The sequence below is a fragment of the Phyllostomus hastatus genome, unplaced genomic scaffold (assembly GCF_019186645.2).
Source record: "Phyllostomus hastatus isolate PE091 unplaced genomic scaffold, TTU_PhHast_1.1 phas_scaffold_182, whole genome shotgun sequence".
In the NCBI taxonomy this organism is placed as follows: Eukaryota; Metazoa; Chordata; class Mammalia; order Chiroptera; family Phyllostomidae; genus Phyllostomus; species Phyllostomus hastatus.
The window spans coordinates 23,283,475-23,300,264 of record NW_025334013.1 but is presented as its reverse complement, the minus strand read 5'-3'; the positions used below and the strand labels follow the sequence as shown (position 1 = coordinate 23,300,264).

At 43.2% G+C, this 16,790-nt stretch overlaps 1 protein-coding gene across 3 annotated transcripts in view; it reads right to left on the bottom strand.

The window, feature by feature from the left end:
* AGO1 (argonaute RISC component 1) overlaps positions 1 to 16,790 on the bottom strand; it is a 37,741-nt gene that overhangs the window by 6,114 nt on the left and 14,837 nt on the right. For 2 of the 3 annotated variants that reach the window (XM_045858465.1, XM_045858467.1), the window contains 10 exons: positions 14,937 to 15,056; positions 14,445 to 14,576; positions 14,198 to 14,331; positions 10,685 to 10,869; positions 4,900 to 5,059; positions 4,634 to 4,724; positions 3,407 to 3,601; positions 1,561 to 1,695; positions 632 to 733; positions 101 to 300 (listed from right to left, as the gene is read on the bottom strand). In XM_045858465.1, coding sequence (XP_045714421.1) covers positions 101 to 300; positions 632 to 733; positions 1,561 to 1,695; positions 3,407 to 3,601; positions 4,634 to 4,724; positions 4,900 to 5,059; positions 10,685 to 10,869; positions 14,198 to 14,331; positions 14,445 to 14,576; positions 14,937 to 15,056 — 1,454 coding nt within the window. The remainder of the gene's footprint in view (positions 1 to 100; positions 301 to 631; positions 734 to 1,560; positions 1,696 to 3,406; positions 3,602 to 4,633; positions 4,725 to 4,899; positions 5,060 to 10,684; positions 10,870 to 14,197; positions 14,332 to 14,444; positions 14,577 to 14,936; positions 15,057 to 16,790) is intronic. The other variant, XM_045858466.1, reaches the window with a different exon arrangement.

Below are 16,790 nucleotides of genomic sequence, written 5' to 3'. Positions count from 1 at the left end.
AACTGAACAATATGCATGTTCCTTCTACCCAAGGGAGGTTGGGAGGGTCTGGTACCAGAGGCTGACACATAAAGAAAGCCAACCTGATCCCATGCCTCACCTGTCATGTTCCTTGTCCACTAGGTGATATCGTGCCCGGAAAGCTACCAGGCGGGCATAGTAGGCAGGTGCTGGGATGGAGACGGAGCGTGTGCATCGTACGTAAGTGTGGCATAGCTGGTACGTCAAGATCTGGAGCTCATCCGCTGTGAAACGGTTGTCATCCCAAAGGACATAGTAATGGGATGGTCGGCTGGTGCCCTGGGAAGATAGGAAGGTGAGGGGCCCCAGATTGGGGAGAGGGGATGGCTGATAATAAGGAACAGGATCACTGTTTAAGATTATGGCTATGTTGGAAGACCCACCCATAAACAGGCAAACACAAAGTCACCTATGACATAAAGAACCCCTCTTATGGGCAATTTGCCTAAGATATTCAAAGTGTACTTCTGTTCAAGTACACTAAAAGGGCCAATTAAGAGAACAATCCTGATTTGAATGCCACTCAGCGATGACAAATACATTCTACAGGCAGTGCTAATAATCAACTAATTTTCAACCCACTGGAAACCCCAGGACATAGCCCAACTACCTGGATGCCTGCGTGGCTGCACAGGTAGAAGTCAAACTCAAACGGGTGGGTGATGTTGGTGTCCACAGTGGTCCCAGCTGGGATGTTACCACTCTTCCCAATCTGTACAGAGACAAAGACAACCAAGATCCCAAGACCTGCCTGGCCCTAACTAGGGCCCCAACTCAATTCTACTCTGACTCCACCAGAATCCCAGAGGATCACTGTTCCCAGAGGGTATTGGGTCTTGAAATAATGGGCTTCTAAAGTCACACAGAACAGTGTTTTAAGTGATAGTTTCACCATTTATTAGCTGTGTGATCTTAGCAAGTCACTTAACCTTTCTGAGGTTAAACTGGAGGTAATAATAGTACCTACCTCACAGGGCTGCTGTGAGGAAGACGCCTTGTACATTGTCTGGCACATAGGAGAAGTTCAATAAATGGTAGTTCCCTTTCCCTTCTCTGGGAGCTGGTCTATATATGGGGTCTATAGGCCAGGGAGCTAGGAGGAGGGAGAGGACGTATAAGGGAAGGAGGGGAGAAGGGGGGAACAAAGGGAAGGAAGTGGTAGAGGAAGGACCACAAGAAATAGAGGGAAAGGGCCAGAGAGGATGAACAGGCCAAGAACTAAATCCCCAGATTTTATCTCAAGGGCTCTTGGCCATATTAAGATAAGGGAGATAGGCCCGGGCTGGTGTGGCTCAGTGGACTGAGTACTGGCCTGTGAACCAAAGGGTTGCCAGTTCAATTCCCAATCTAGGGCACATGCCTGGGTTGTGGCCAGGTTGCCAGTAGGGGGCACACTAGCGGTAACCACACACTGATGTTTCCCTCTCTTTTCCCCTCCCTTCTCCTCTCTAAAAATAAATAAATAATTAAAAAAAAAAAAAGAGAAGGGAGACAGTATGGATGAGGGTATATAGGTGGCTTCCTCAATCCCTCACTCACTCGCTCATTCTTGTCAGCACAAAAAAGGCGGGTGTGATGGCGTTTCTGCACCACAATATAAGTGATTCCAGGCTGGTAGTCCTTTTCCAGTTTGATGCAGGCATCACGAATGGCCAGCAGCTCATAGTGGAGTATCTAGGCACAGGGTGAGGAGGGAGACAAAGGACATACAGGTCTTCTTGAGTTCACTCATCTTTCTGAACTGACGGCAACTCCTCAGTTCAGAAAGATGAATGAACTCAAGAAGAGTTCAGTCAAGACACATAATATGGCTTTTCCCTTGGTCTCCCTTTATAAGTGGACATACAACCATTAGAGCTGATGAGCCCTTTCTGCCAAAATCAGCCTTATATGCAGTTCACCTAAGATGTTCCTATAAAACCTTGGCTAGGAGTTTTAGCATCAGTAGAGAGCACTTACCTGGTTTTTATGAATGAGAAACCTAAATCAAGACACAGAACCAAGGTGCACAGAGAAATCCCAATGCCCAAAGTAAGGTCACTTTCAGTATCGGGAGGATAGTGGGAGTTCCCCTGGGACCTCCAAAAGCAGGCAATGTTGATACCACCAGAGAAGAGTAGACAGACACATAGTTCAGAAACAGGTACAGAGGGAGTAGATAAATTCTGTCCTATAAAGTAGCAGAATTATAAGAAAAATGGACTAGCTAAAGAAGCAGCTGCAGATTAAATAACCATAGGCAATAGTTGCCTTGTGGCCTTGGATATCAGTTATCAGGAGTCAAAACTGTCTGGTAGAAGAGGATAGAACTTACAATCAATTAGAACTAAGTTCAAACCCAAGTTTTATCTAATTATAGTCCTTTGAGCAAGTTACTTAACCCCTCTCAAGTCTCATTTTCTCCACAACTACTAAAGTTACTAATAGGACCAGTTGCACAAAGCTGTTGTGAAGACTAAAACAAACAAGTAAAGCACATAAAACCTAGCAGGGGCTTATATCAGCTGACTGCTTTGCTAGGCAGTTTGGATTTTAACCCAAGGCTATGTGAACTAGACATTTCTGAACAGAGAAGTGATATGATAAATGTATCTAGTATTCTAGGAAACACTGGATGCCTTGGAGGAAACTGAGCATAATGGTTAATAGCATGGACTTTGGAACCAGACCAATCTGTCTAAATAAATCCCAGTTCCACCACCTGTAGCTTGAATGACACTCAAGAAATCAGTTAACATTTCTAAGCCCCAGTTTTCTCATCTGTCAAATGGAATAATTATTATTTAATAGGGCTACTATAAGCACTAAATAGAACACATGTGAAGTGCTTAGCACAGTTTACGGCATGTAAAAGGTACGCAATAAATGGTAGTTATGGGAGTAAATGGCAGTCAAGGACACTAGTTCAGTTTATAAGTTTAAACAACAACATATGAAGGCTTGGCAGGCAGAAAGAACATTATTTAGAAAGATCAACACCAGTGGCATCCAAACAAGCAGCCTCACCAAGGAACTCATCAGAACTATAGATTCTAGTGCCCCATCCTAGACTCACTAAATCAGAAATTTTAAGGGTAAGCCCTGCAAAACATTTTAACAAGCTCTCTTGACGATTTTGACACACACTACAGTTTGAGGACCACTGATGTACAAAATCTGCGTTCAACATGAAACAACTACTAATAGGCAATTTCATCCATTAGAAGATGAAAGATCTACGGACACTTGTACATACCACCTCTCAGTTGTGATCTCTTCTCCTAAACCTCTTCCACCTAGCCAAGTTCCAAGTGCTAATAGCTTAGGAAAGGTAGCAGTACTCTCTGCTAGCATTAGGCCCTCTGGCCTCAATGTGAAGATTTTACCCACCTACTGCAGGCCTTACCTGAGGGAGCTGGCCTTCGGGAACCCCATCTCGGTAGAAGATGATACGGGTAGGCTTGAAGCGGGTGGACTTGTAGAACTGGATGAGCAGCTCACGCACCATGTAAGATAAGTCTTCAATGATCTCCTGCCGAGGTCTCTGCACCCGCACAGTAGCACAGTAACGGCTGGGGTGGGCATCCATGCTGCCTACCACCTGACAATCAAAGAAGCAGGATAAGCCCCCTAGAATCTCCACCCACCCAACACTATCAGGCTACGGGTTTGGGCAAAGGCTTTTCAGCAACAAAACTATGTCATCAAATGAGTAGGGTTTTGGATTCAATGAGTCCTCATTTCAATTTCTGTTCTATCACACATGTTGAAGTTACTTAATCCATCTGATCTTTCTCCTCCTTGCAAATAGGGATAAGAATAAGAATACCATCTGTGCAGTGCTATTATGGTACATACAAATAAAGCACCCTGCACAAGGTCTACCCCACAACAGGTACTCGATAAGTTTGATTTCCCTATCCCTTAGTCACAAGTTTGTCTTCTTTTCATTCAAGTGCTAATCTACCCAGGAACCATGGTGAAAAGTGTTCCTGCAGGTGGGGGGAGTAACATCATTTTCAAAAGGGACAGTGGCCAGAGCCTAGGATATTTGGCCACAAGAAAAATAGGGATATGCATAGAATAGGGTTTGCCTGCATCCCAGTCTGCCTAGAGAAACATGAGGGTGGAGGAAATAGAAGTGGGAAGGCAGGCCTAATCCCTCTAGGAATTCAGAAGGCCCTAGGGGACAGGGAGCAGAGAAGTTAGGAGAGGGATGAGAGATAACTAATTTACTAGGTGGGTCAGGAGTAGGAATGGGAAAGAGGAAAGGACAGTCTCAGCAACTAAGTAACTCCCTTTAAAGGAATTTCAGAAAAGAGATATGGTCACTATCATATCCCAAAAGTGGGCAGGGAGAGAAAGAGATAAGCTTGAACACAGAGCAGGAGTGGTAGAGAGTGGGCCAAGTTTCTGGCCACAGCCTACACTCCCATTGCTCTCACTGGGGGGGAAAAAAAAGAAGACATAGTACAGTTAATTTTATGAAGACACCAAGGGAGTGGTTAATGAGGATGGTCAGCTGGATGTAAAAGTTCTTATGAAGGGTCAAGTGCCAGAACTAAGGGAATGTGTAGTCTTGGAAGCTCAGAGCTGAGAGAACCATATGAGGAAGTTGGAGAGTGTAACTCACTGCTGTGATAGAAGGTTTTTTCCCATCCCCCGCTGGGGGGTGTGTAACATCTGCTCCCAGGAATATCACTGGCTGTTGAAAGACTGCAGAGCTGAACAAAGAAGAGAAAACAAATGGTGAGGAGGTGCATCCCCTCTTCCTGGCACCCACTCTGGTCCTCTCTCCCTTGTGCCTGACTCACTCTGCCGGGCCGGGGTCCTATCTTTCCATCAATCCCCAGAACGCTACCTTGCTTGAAAAGGGCAAGTGGGCAATGGAGTTCATACCGCTGGTGTGGGACTAGGATGTTGTTTATGCCACCAAGTTTGACATTGATCTTCAGGCAGAGGTTTGACAGAGTCTGAGGTGAGGTCTTGACCACGTTCTTCACTTGTACACACTGCGTAGCCATCCCCAAGAGTGTATCTCCAACACGTTTCACCTCAGCTACGAGCGGGGAGAGGAGTGGTTAGCGCATTCACAAACACTTCATGGATGCTTACGAGACCCAGGAAGTGTATGAGGTACTAGGGACCACAATGGTGACCAGAAACACTCAGGGCCCCTGCTCTTACAGTGTTTACGATCTAGTGACGAATTTAAAAAATCATGAAAAGTACAACAGAAAACTTCATGGCGCTATGAGAGCACACAATAAGGGGTAACACCCTAGCCAGGAAAGAACTATGGACTGACTAAGCTGAAATCTAAAGGTAAAAAAGGACCTAGAAGAGAGGGGGACTTTGGGAGAGAGCAATGCAGGCAGAGGGAACAGCACGCAAAAACACGCTCTGCTAGGAGGTGGCACTGTATGTCTGAGAAACTAAAGGTCAAAGTAACTACAAAGGAGAGCAAAGGGACTGACCTAGGGAAGAAATGAGGATAACTTGTATTAACTGAGGCGGTTGTTGAGATAGAAACAAATAGAATCAAGAGATATTTAAAAGACTCACACTACATATGTAAGGAAAAATAATTTTTATGGGTAACATCCGAGTTCCTTGCTTTTGCAGTAGAATAGATAGATCGTACACTCTTTCTGAGACATTTTGAGTTGAAAGTGCTTTTTGGTCATACCAGTGAGGACATCAACTAGGAGCCTGGGTATAGTAGCAGCTGAAGAGTAGTCAAATGGAGGTGAAAGTCTGTGAGAACCTTAGGTCCAGGTGAGTGAAGGCATGATCTTGATGGGATTGCTAAGGAAGAGAACAGAATCAAAAGAGAAGAGAGCTCAGACCCAAATCTTTGGGAACTCCCAGGGTTTGCAGAACAGGAAGAAGATGAGTCTGCAAAGGAGAAAAATCCAGAGAACTAAGAGGAATACCAAGACAGTTTTATCATGAATGCCAAGGGAAGAGAGTGTTTCAAGCAGAAGGAAGTGTTCAACAAAAATACTGCTAAGAAATCAGGTAAAACGAGGACCAGAAATGCCTTTTGGATTTAGAGTTATCAAGGCAAAAAATCAACATGGAGGCAACAACTATGTTGGTGAAATATTAAGAAGGAGATGTAGGATCAACAAAGGGTTAGGTATATTTTCAATGGGCAAGACTTTAGCATGTTTAAAAAGCTAAAGGGATCCTTTCCACTTCCAAGAGAGATGGAGTAGTTAGTGGTAAACCAGAACTTCTACAGAAAACATTCAGAAAAGTCAGATAAAGTACAGAAATCATCTTTTTGAAGGCAGCAGAGAGGTACCAATAAGAACTGGAGGGGCTAAAACTCCAGAAAGGGAATCTCACGGAGGTGAGCTATCTTCTGCAGCTGCTTATATCCTGGGTACATCTGTTGATTCTAGGTGTGGGCAGGGAGCTGAGAGTCCAGGCTTTGCACCAGTGAAGGAATCAATGACAGGAGACTGAGAAAACAACAGAGTTTCTGGCAGAGACAGATTAATTCTAAATATGAAAGGCTTAAAAATTTTTAAAAGAAAATAGACTAGTACCTTCATTACCTTGGAAGTTCTTAAATAGGACACAGACAGTATAGCCATAAAAGAAAAATATTGATAGACTGGACTACATTAAAATTTTACATTTCCGTTCAACAAAAGACACCTTTAAAAAGTAAAAAGGCAAGTCACATAACAGAGAGTATGTGTAATACAAATACATATTTAATAAAGAAATTATAAAGAATATTTATCAGCCATGGCTGGTGTGGCTCAGTGGACTGAGTGCCAGACTGCAAAGCAGGGGGTCACCAGTTCAATTCCCAGTCAGGGCACATGCCTGGGCTGTGGGCCAGGTCCCCTGGTGGGGGGTGCATGAGAGGTAACCACACACTGATGTTTCTCTCCCTCTTTCTCCCTTCCTTCCCCTTTCTCTAAAAATAAATAAAAAATAAATAAAATTAATGACAATTAAAAATTTTTCAAAAAATATTTATCAATGAGGAAAAGGTAGTTTAGTCAATAAAAAAAGGGAAAAGATTCAAGCAGGCACTTTATGAAACATACTAGTGAAATAGCCTATAGACATATAAAAAGATAATCAACCATACCAATCATCAGAGAAATAAAATTAAAACCACAATGCATTATCCACCAAACACCCACAAGATTACCTAAACAGCTAAAGTGAAAGAGATAGCCCTGACCAGTGTGGCTAAGTTGGCTGGGCATCCTCGTGCAACGCGAGAGGTCAGCGGTTCGACTCCCATTCACTGAGGCATTATTTATAAAGTAGAAACGGGAAACACCCCAAATACGTCCATTAGCAGTAGAATGGATAAATACATGTAAATTGCGATATATTCACACGTTGGAAAATTCTAACAAACTACAAGTACACAAACATGGATGAATCTCACAAACATAAGGTTGAATGAAAGAAACTAGATACAAATAAAGTACATAACATGTGATTCCATTCATATAAAGCTCAAAGGCAGGCAAAACTGATCTACGGTGTTGGAAGCCAGAAAAGCAGTGACTACCATTGATGGGGAGTTATAGTGACTGGGAGTTTGGGGTTGTGGTGATGTTCTGCTGCCAGACAGAACTGCGTGCTGTTTATACTGCTGTGGATTTTGTGAAAACTCACTGAACTGAATACATAATATTTCCATATGTATATTAGATGTCAATAGAAAGTTTACATTAAAGCCCTGGCTGGTAGCTTAAGGAGCATTGTCCAGTACACTGAAAGGTTGCAGGTTTGATCCCCAGTCAGGGCACACACAAGAGGCAACTGATTGATGTTTCTCTCTCTCCTCCCTCCCTCTCTATCTAAAATCAATAAAAACAACCCTGGCTGGTGAGGCTCGGTGGCTTGAGCACCGGCCTGGGAACAGAAAGATCACCAGTTCGATTCCCAGTCAGGGAATATGCCTGGGTTGTGGACCAGATCCCTAGTTAGGAGCATATGAAAGGCAACCAATATTGTATTTCTCTCCTTCCCTTCCTCACTTTAAAAATAAATAAGTAATAATCTTTTTTAAAAATAAAAAACACATACTTGGGTGAGGATTTAAAAAAGTAAATTTGAAAAGTTTACATTAAAAAAGTGACAACAGTATTAATTTAGTGAAGAGAAAGTTAAAAACACTGAGGAAAGGATGAGGTATGGCAGATCAAAACTGGGCAATGTCACACGGCCCTACCCTCTCAGGGCAACCACAACGTAACTGGACTCAGACAACCACAAAGAGAATTCTATTCACTTAGCCTCCTAGGAGAAAAGACAAGGGTCTTCAGAACAATGTGACTACTCCTCTTCTCTGCTGGTTTAATTCCTAGGCAGGTGGTCCCATTGTCTAAATCAAGGAACACCACGTAAGTGGAAGAAGTCCAAGGTCCTAATAAAGGTATTAGGACTGTAGAGAGGTATAACATTACTGACCCCAGGGAAGGAAAAATTCTCTGGGTAAGCATTGCCTTCCCGAAGCATCCTGCGCTATATACACCCCAGGCAAGCCAAAACATTAGATTCTCCCTTTAGTGGCGAGAACCAGAAACATGGATACTTACTCAAGGCAGTTCTTCTAAAAAGTGCCTTTATTTTCCATCCAAGGACCATCAATTTAAGGCCCAAGAGGGACATGGATCAGAGCTCAACCAAATTTCACCCATAAATAGTGAGCATTATGTCGGTGGAAGGCTCTACTTCAGGAATACACATTCAGAGGGTAGGTTTCAGTGCAGATTCAGATCTACTCCATGCTCAAAATAATATCAAGCATAATAGTAATGCATCAGCAACCTGAAATATTTCTAGAAGAATCCAGAGAGACCAGCTCATCCTCCAGGTAGAATGACAAAAGAAGGCTTCAAGGAATAAGTACATTTAAACTGTGACTCGCAGGATGAAGAGAATTTTAAGGGCAAGGTGGAGGATAAGAAGTAAAGTACTAAGATATTTTAGGCAAAGGCAAATGACGTGAGCAAAACCGGAGGCTGGAAAGCACAAACAGGGAATGAGCATTTAGAGTATCTACTCTGTGCCAGGCATCGTGTTAGATGCTACTTTTTATAGTAAATTCATGAGGCTCAGAAAGGTTAGGCACTTCACCTAAATCAGTACACTGGCATTACCAGGAGTAAAATCCAGTTCTAATTCCACAACATGTGGTCTTTCCTGTATGTGTGGCAATGGGAAAGTACAAGATAAAGCCAAAAAGGTTAAACTAAGACCAGGGCTCTGAAAACCTTTTATTTTGTGAATGGGGACTAAGGGTTTTTGGTCTACAAATGTCTCACCCAATAACAAAATCAAGAAAGACTTAAGAAGAAGTGTTAGAACTAAGTTGAGAAGTGTGGGTGAAAAGTAGGAAATCTATCTTAAAACTGTAAAAAAGAACACTGGAGCTGAGGCAAAGAGAAGACAGGCTGCTCCCAAAGTTTGGATGAAGTCACCCAGAAGCAACTGTGATGCCAGACACAGAAAAGTCAAGAAAAAGGCTTACTGGTAGACAGGAACAACAGGCAACTAAAGAGATGGTCCACCAAAACACTTCGAAAGGGCAGAAACTGCATCTGTTTTTGTCACCAGTGTATTCAGGCTCTAGCAGTGTTTCACACACAGTAGGTCATCAGTAAACTCTTGATAAAGTAAGGGAGAGAGGTCAAAGAGATAGATGGGAGCTGCAGAGAGATCAAGGGTTGGATCCAGATATTAACATTATATACATGACAACGTATGATAATAATAGGTGATGACTGAAGCAACTGAATGCATGAGGATTTCACTAGAATGTAAACAAAAAGAGAAGGAGAGTACAGAAATCTGGAGAATACCTGGCATTCCTGCTAATGAGAACAATAAGGAGAGACAGGAGAAAATATCAAGAAAAGAACTGAGAAAGGATACTGGTGACTCTGTGCAGAAGTTTCAGAGACGAAAGTAAAATAATGAAAAAGGCGAAGGATAAGTGGCCGATGAGAAAGTGGATGTACTCATTCAAAAAGTCTTGATTAAGACAAACAAGAAAATAGAAAGACAAAAGGTAAAGGAGAGGGCAGGTTACATAATGTGCTCTAAGATGGGAAATCTGAAGATGCTTCAGGGTTAAAGGGTAGAACTCCCAAAGGTGGCAGGATGGGATGGGAACAAAAGCACACACAGGTTGAGCAATATAAGAAGAGGGACACCTTTTCCAGAAGAGGTAGAAAAAGAAAATGGAGTGAAAGTACTGAGCCAAAAATGAACAGTCATTCCTATTCTTAAAAGGGAGAGGAGAAAAAGAGAAAAAACTTTCTGGAAAGTCCAAATCACTCCCAGGCAATAACAGAACCACCACACGTTTTCCTTGGGTGTGCTGCACTGGGACCTAATGGACAACGCTCTTCTAAGAACAAGAATGTGGACTAACCCATCCTTGTACCTGGCCCGGCTTAGCCTGCCACAAAGGCCAGCACACAGAGGACACTAGTGAATGTTACTGGAAGGGAGTGTGAGCATATAAACATACTCAATGGCTCATACAGGCCGACATTTCTCCTCTGACAGGGGCACTGACATTAAGGAACAGCTCAACTCTGGCTAGAGCCAAGAACCCACAATGAGTTCTGCCTTGGAGCCTCCAGGGAACTACCCTGAGAAGAGTCTTGTCACTGTCCCAAGGGAACTGTACCATACACTGGCGTCTTCCCTGGCAGGATGACGATAATGAGCTGCAGCCCTGAGTAGGTGTTCTTGAGATGCCGGAACATGGGCTCCACGCTGTCTGCCCCCTGCGCATATTTGCAGAAGCAAGGCTGGCCCTGGATGGGCATCCCTGCATCCTTGGAAATCTTCCGCAGCTGGTCTGTGAAGTTCCTGCAGCACAAGCATGGTGATAACAGGAGGCAGTTAGGTCCCACTTAAATACCTCGGATTGAATGCCTCCATCTTAGGTTCCCAGCACTGTGACAGGTACTGAGATGAATGAGACATGGTCGCAACTAGTGCCAAAAATATTCATAGTTGAGGAGGACAAGATAGAGCTCGCCAAATGTTCAAAGGCACATGCAGAGAGCTGAGGGGGACCTGAGGGAATTCTCAGGGTCCTCACCACCTCCCACTCAAAGCAGCTATTCCCGTGTTGTTACAAGAGCACAGCAATAGGCAGATGCCCTCTTTGCTCAAATTAAGTGATTGGAACATAGGAGATGTTTGGTAAAAATGAGCTCCCTCCTTCCCTACTATTTCTTTGAGGCTAAGAATAAGAAAGAGTAATTCAACAAGCCTCTTTCCTTTGGCTTTAGGGCCATACCCTGGGAAAGGAAGACAAAGTTGGAAGAGAGGATACACATGTAATAGATTAAAAAAACTAAGCTACATAAATATAATGACAGACTGAAATGAACAGTAGGAAATTTGTGAAAATCCTGCATTTAGAGTAAAAGCAATAATACCCTGGCCAGGTGGCTCAGATGGTTGGAGCGTCATCCCATATACCAAAAGGTGGCGGGTGCAACCCCTGGTGAGGGCACATACCTGGGTTGTGGGTTTGATCTCAAGTCAGGGCATATATGGGAGGCAACCAACTGACAACCAAAAGCACACACACTCTCTCTCTCTCTCTCTCTCTTTCTCTCTCTCTCGCAAATCAGTAAACATAACCTTAGGTGAGGATTTAAAAAAAGAAAGAAAAGACCCCTAGTGTGGCTCAGTGGACTGAGTGCCAGCCTGCAAACCAAGAGGTTGTCAATTCAATTCCCAGTCAGGGCACATGCCTGGGTTGTAGGCCAGGTCCCCATTTGGGGACATGAGAGAGGCAACCAATTAATATTTGTCTTGCACACTGATGTTTCTCCCCCCTTTTCTCCCTTCCTTCCCCTCTCTCAAAAAAAAAAAAAAAAAGCTATAATGTACAAATAGAGAAAAAAGCAAATTGTTTAGAGGATGCTATTATATAGTATATAAATATCAATATGATTGTAAACCCAATGTAGTGAGAACATACTTTTCACATATTTATTAAAAACCATAAGAAAGAAACTGCTATGTAAAATTTAGCATCATTTAGATACATATAGGTATAAATTGGAGGGGAAGGTTATAGTAATTCATAAGACTAGCTGCATCAGAAGGGAGAAATGGGACCAGGATGGGGGATATAAAGGAAATGTCAAATTTATAATATTGTATCTACCTAAAAAAAATAAGTAAATGATGTAACTCAGGATAATGGATACATGGGTGTTTGCCATATTATCCTAATTTTTCAAAATACATCTGAGAATAAGGAAATACAACCTAACCATTATTTCATGTAAATAAGAGTTATATCTCTGAGAAACTGTTAACAGTATTTTTTTTCCATTTCTCTTCCATTATATACAACTGCAGTGTAGCCACTAAGAAAACCAATGTGTTACTAGATTCCAATAGTGTGTCTCTACTTCAAGGAAACTGGTAGTCCCAATTTTCTATTACCAGATCATGTGGGACATTGTGTCCAGTGCTGGGGTCCACAAAGTCTTGAGCTAAGTTTAAAATGGGGAAGGTCCTGAAATCCTATGCTAAAAATTATATATATCTATACACATACATATATATGAAATATAGGGGCCTCTTTAACCAAAAAATAAAAATAAAAAATAAAAAATCTGAGGGCTGGCCCTACCACTGCCTCATCCACAAGATGAGGGAAAGACATGAGAATGAGAGAGAGGCACACAGAGAACAGCACCACCAACAAAGGGACACGAAGGCATAAATGCAGAGAGCTGGGAGCATTTCCAGTACTGCTAAGGACCAGCCCTCCAATGCTGGGCCAAGGCTAGAAGAAGCCTGGCTTAAATAGGGTTAAAATACCAAGAACCCAGGAAAGGGCACAAGAGGAACCCATTTAAAACAAACTACAGCAAAATACAGTAGTAGTTGGTTACCTGTGAGGAGAGGGGAGAAGGGGGGGCAGGGAAACCAGAGTCCCCATATTCATCAAGGCCAGCTGAAGCCACCAGGGCACACATCTCTATTATCCTTATAACTGTCCCAAGTGGTCAGCTCCACCATCTCTTCCTCAGCCTCATAGTAAACCGATCCCAACCCAGACCCAGAGAAGTAAGAAACTACCACTTCAACCGACTGCAGGAACTACCAAACTGTACATTGTAAAAGAGTGATTTTTTTTTTTGGTATTTAACATATATTTCAATGGAGCTGTCTTTAAAAAATAAAAAATGGAAAAAATAAAAAGACTGGCCCTGGCAGGTGTGGCTCAGTGGATTGAGTGCCAGCCTGCAAACCAAAGGGTCAGGGCACATGCCTGGGTTGCAGGCTGGGTCCCCAGTGGTGGGTGCACGAGAGGCAACCACACATTGATGTTTCTTTCCCTCTCTTTGTCCCTCCCTAAAAATAAAAAAAAATTAAATAAAAAAAAAAGACTACAGGGAAAGAGTCAGTGACTTCTTCCACCTAACTCATTCACTCACTCCAGACCATTACTCCCCTACCCTTTTTCTTTAAACCATTTGGCTGGATCACTTTCTTCATTGCTATCTATGCTAGCCCCTCAGCGACAGGTGGAGGTGGCTCAGAGGCCTTTACAACTCGTGTTCACCTGATTCAGGTTATTTGGACCTGGCTGAACAAATTTTATGCAAGGAGAGGACGGCTCAGAGGACCAGCTGAATAAGTTGCTCTGTTGTGTTTCTAGTTAGGAATGTAAGCTTTGAAGCCTCAGATCCGATTTCATCCCAACTCTGACACTTTCTTCATATGCAAACTTTGTACAAGTTACTTAACCTCTTTGAGCCTCAGTCTCCTGAAAATGGAAATACCACCACCTACTCACTGTGAAGATGGAATAAAAAAAATAAAATTAGGTATAATATTGGCATAAATGCTAGTTGTTACTATTATTTATTACCATGTTAATAATCATAACAATAAAAGAATTCAGGACTCCCTCAGCAGATTCATGCCCTGAAATCATCATCTCTGAAAAGAGAGGGCTCCTTATCAAGACTCCTGACCACAGACTGGTGGAAAGAAACAGCAGAAGTTTGAGTCAGATAGCACAAGGGGGCAGAGCCAAAAGTCAGCAAGAGCACACTACAGATCTAATGTTGGCTTCCCGGGAGTGGGGGAAAGTAGGCAACCTAGCAACCTAAGGTCCTTTTCCCACCCTTCCCTCCACACACCCAGCCCTCCTTACTTGAGTACTTCTTCTCGACACTGTTTTTGGGGTGCGAAGCAGGCGATGGCCCAGACTTTGATCTCAATCCCATTGTAGAACTGTTTCCCCCGCATGTCCCAGACACCCTGATTGGGTGTGGCAATGGCCCGGTTCTGGGGTAGGCAAAGGGGGCGCCCAGGTGAGCCTCATGGGTAAGGAGAAAAAGCCCCTGGTTATAATCCCCACCTCCCCCCAAAATGCCCCAGAGAGGTTGTCTGGCCCTGACCCTGCTCACCCGGCCGCCATACTGCAAGATGGGAGCCGGCAGCACTCGTCCCGTCACCTCCGTCATGTCATCCTTCACTTTGATCCCAAATTCCTGGATGTAGGGGTCTAGGTTATAGCTGGCATTCTTCATCTGCAAGACAATACAAGGGGATCTCAGGAGAGCGGCAGCTTGGCAATACTGCTCACCCTCTGGGTCCCAAGTAGAATGCCCTGGGTAGCTGAGAGTGGCGAGAAATAGCCCTAAAAAAGGAGGGAGACTAGAAAATAATGTAGTAAGAGTGGATAACATAGGGAAGTAATATAAAAGGGGAAAAAATAGGAAGCAAAGTAGCTAAAGGGTCAAGAAGCAAGAGTAGTCCTATGGAGTCCCAAGCAACAAATCTACACTTGTGTCCTCCTGAGAGTCCCATCCAAGCAGAAAAGCATCTATGCTCCCAGGGGCCCCAGTGACTGAGCAACCGAGTGCACGTTTCTCCCAAGCCCCACTGACCAGGCGGCTGATCTCCTCCTGTCTGTCTGGGGCTGATCTAGCTGTAGCCTTTATCATGGTCGAAGTCTGGTTGTCAGTCAGCTTCTTAATGCAGCGCTGCCCAGCCACAATGTTACAGACCTGAGGAAACAAGGACGATAAGTAGCTCTGGCTGGAGTTCAGTCCACCCTATACTCAGCCCCAGAGTAAGGGAAGAGACCTTGCCTGTCAGCCCTGGGAAGGAGACTGCAAAATCCCTTGGGCATACAGGTTAGCTAGAAAATACCCGTATGCAATACCAAAGACAATACAGACACTTTGTGATTGAGAGCTAGGGGTCCAGCACCAGGTCTGCGCTCAGGTCTCATATGTTAAATGGGGAGAACAGTAACAATCAAATAGGGTTGTTTAGAGACTAAATAAAATAGAGCACTTAAAGGACTGAGTACAATTCTGGAACCCAGAAAATAATAAATTGCAGTCTAACTTATTATTTACCAAAGGTCCCAGCAAAGAGCCCTTCTAAATACCAAAAGATTCAATATACATAAACTGGATTCCTAAAGCAGTGAGCAGCTCTCCAATGGTGGCAGGCAGTCTGCTGCTCCATCCTGAAACCCACCAAAAGAGTAAGGATGGCTATTAACTCTTGAGCCCCAGTCTATAGCTGATCACCACAGAAATCACTGTCTCAGTTGACCTGAGTGTCTTCTGCTGGTGTGAGAAATAGCCTGCCATTCAGTCCCTCTATTTTGGGCCCAAAAGAATACAGCAGAGATCAGAAGAGACTTCTGATATACAAGACTTTTATTCCCCAATATACTATATTCAGGATGCCATGGACAGAAAGCCTTTTCACAGGGCAGAGAAAGCCAGAAGGTGTAGAAGACTTGCATTCAAAGCCCAGCTTTGTCACATCTAGGTATGCTACCTTGGGCAGGTCTAGGTCACTTAACTGCTTCTTCATTTTAAGTCACAGGGAAAAAACACTGTCTCATGAAGTTGTTGTAAGGATTTAGAAGAAATGAAATATATAACTTGCTTCCACAGGACCAACACTATGACAGTACAGTTCTCACTCTAATCTGCAGCAGAGTTCATGAGGAACAGTGGTCAGGAAAACCAGGACAAGGTCACCTGCCATTCAACTCTGTATCCCAAGAAATACACAAGTCAGTAAATTCACTTAACAGAAATTCAGAATTAAAACTTGTGAGGTCACTCTCTTCAGGGCACCTTAAAGTTGTAGCACTCTCTAGAGATGTTTTCGGCTACAGAATCTGAGCCACACTAAGCAAAAGACTAAAGCAGGGATGTGGAGAAATTGGAACCCTTGCTGATGGGATATAAAACGGTCCAGCCACTATGGAAAACATTATGGTGACTCCTCAAAAAATGAAACACAAAATTACCATGTGATCCAGTAATTTTACTTCTCAGGATATACTCAAAAGAAATGAAAGCAGGGACTGAAACAATTATTTGTACACAGGATTCGTAACAGCATTATTCACAATAGCTAAAAGGAGGAAGCAACTCGAGCCATCTGTCAATGAAAGGATAAACAAAATGTGGTATATACATATGATGACTTATTTAGCCTTAAAAAGAAAGGAGATTCTGACATATGCTACAACATAAATGAACCTTGAGGACATTATGCTAAGTCAAACAGGCCGGTCAAAAAGGCCACATAGTATATAATTTGATTTATATGAAATGCCCAGAATAAACGAATCCTCAGAGATGGAAACAGAGTAGTGATTACTAGGGGCTGGAGGAAGGGGTGAGGTGAAGGAATAGTAAGTGACTTATAATGGGTATGGACTTTCTTCTGGGGGTGATGAAAACATTTTACTATCAGTTAGTGGTGAT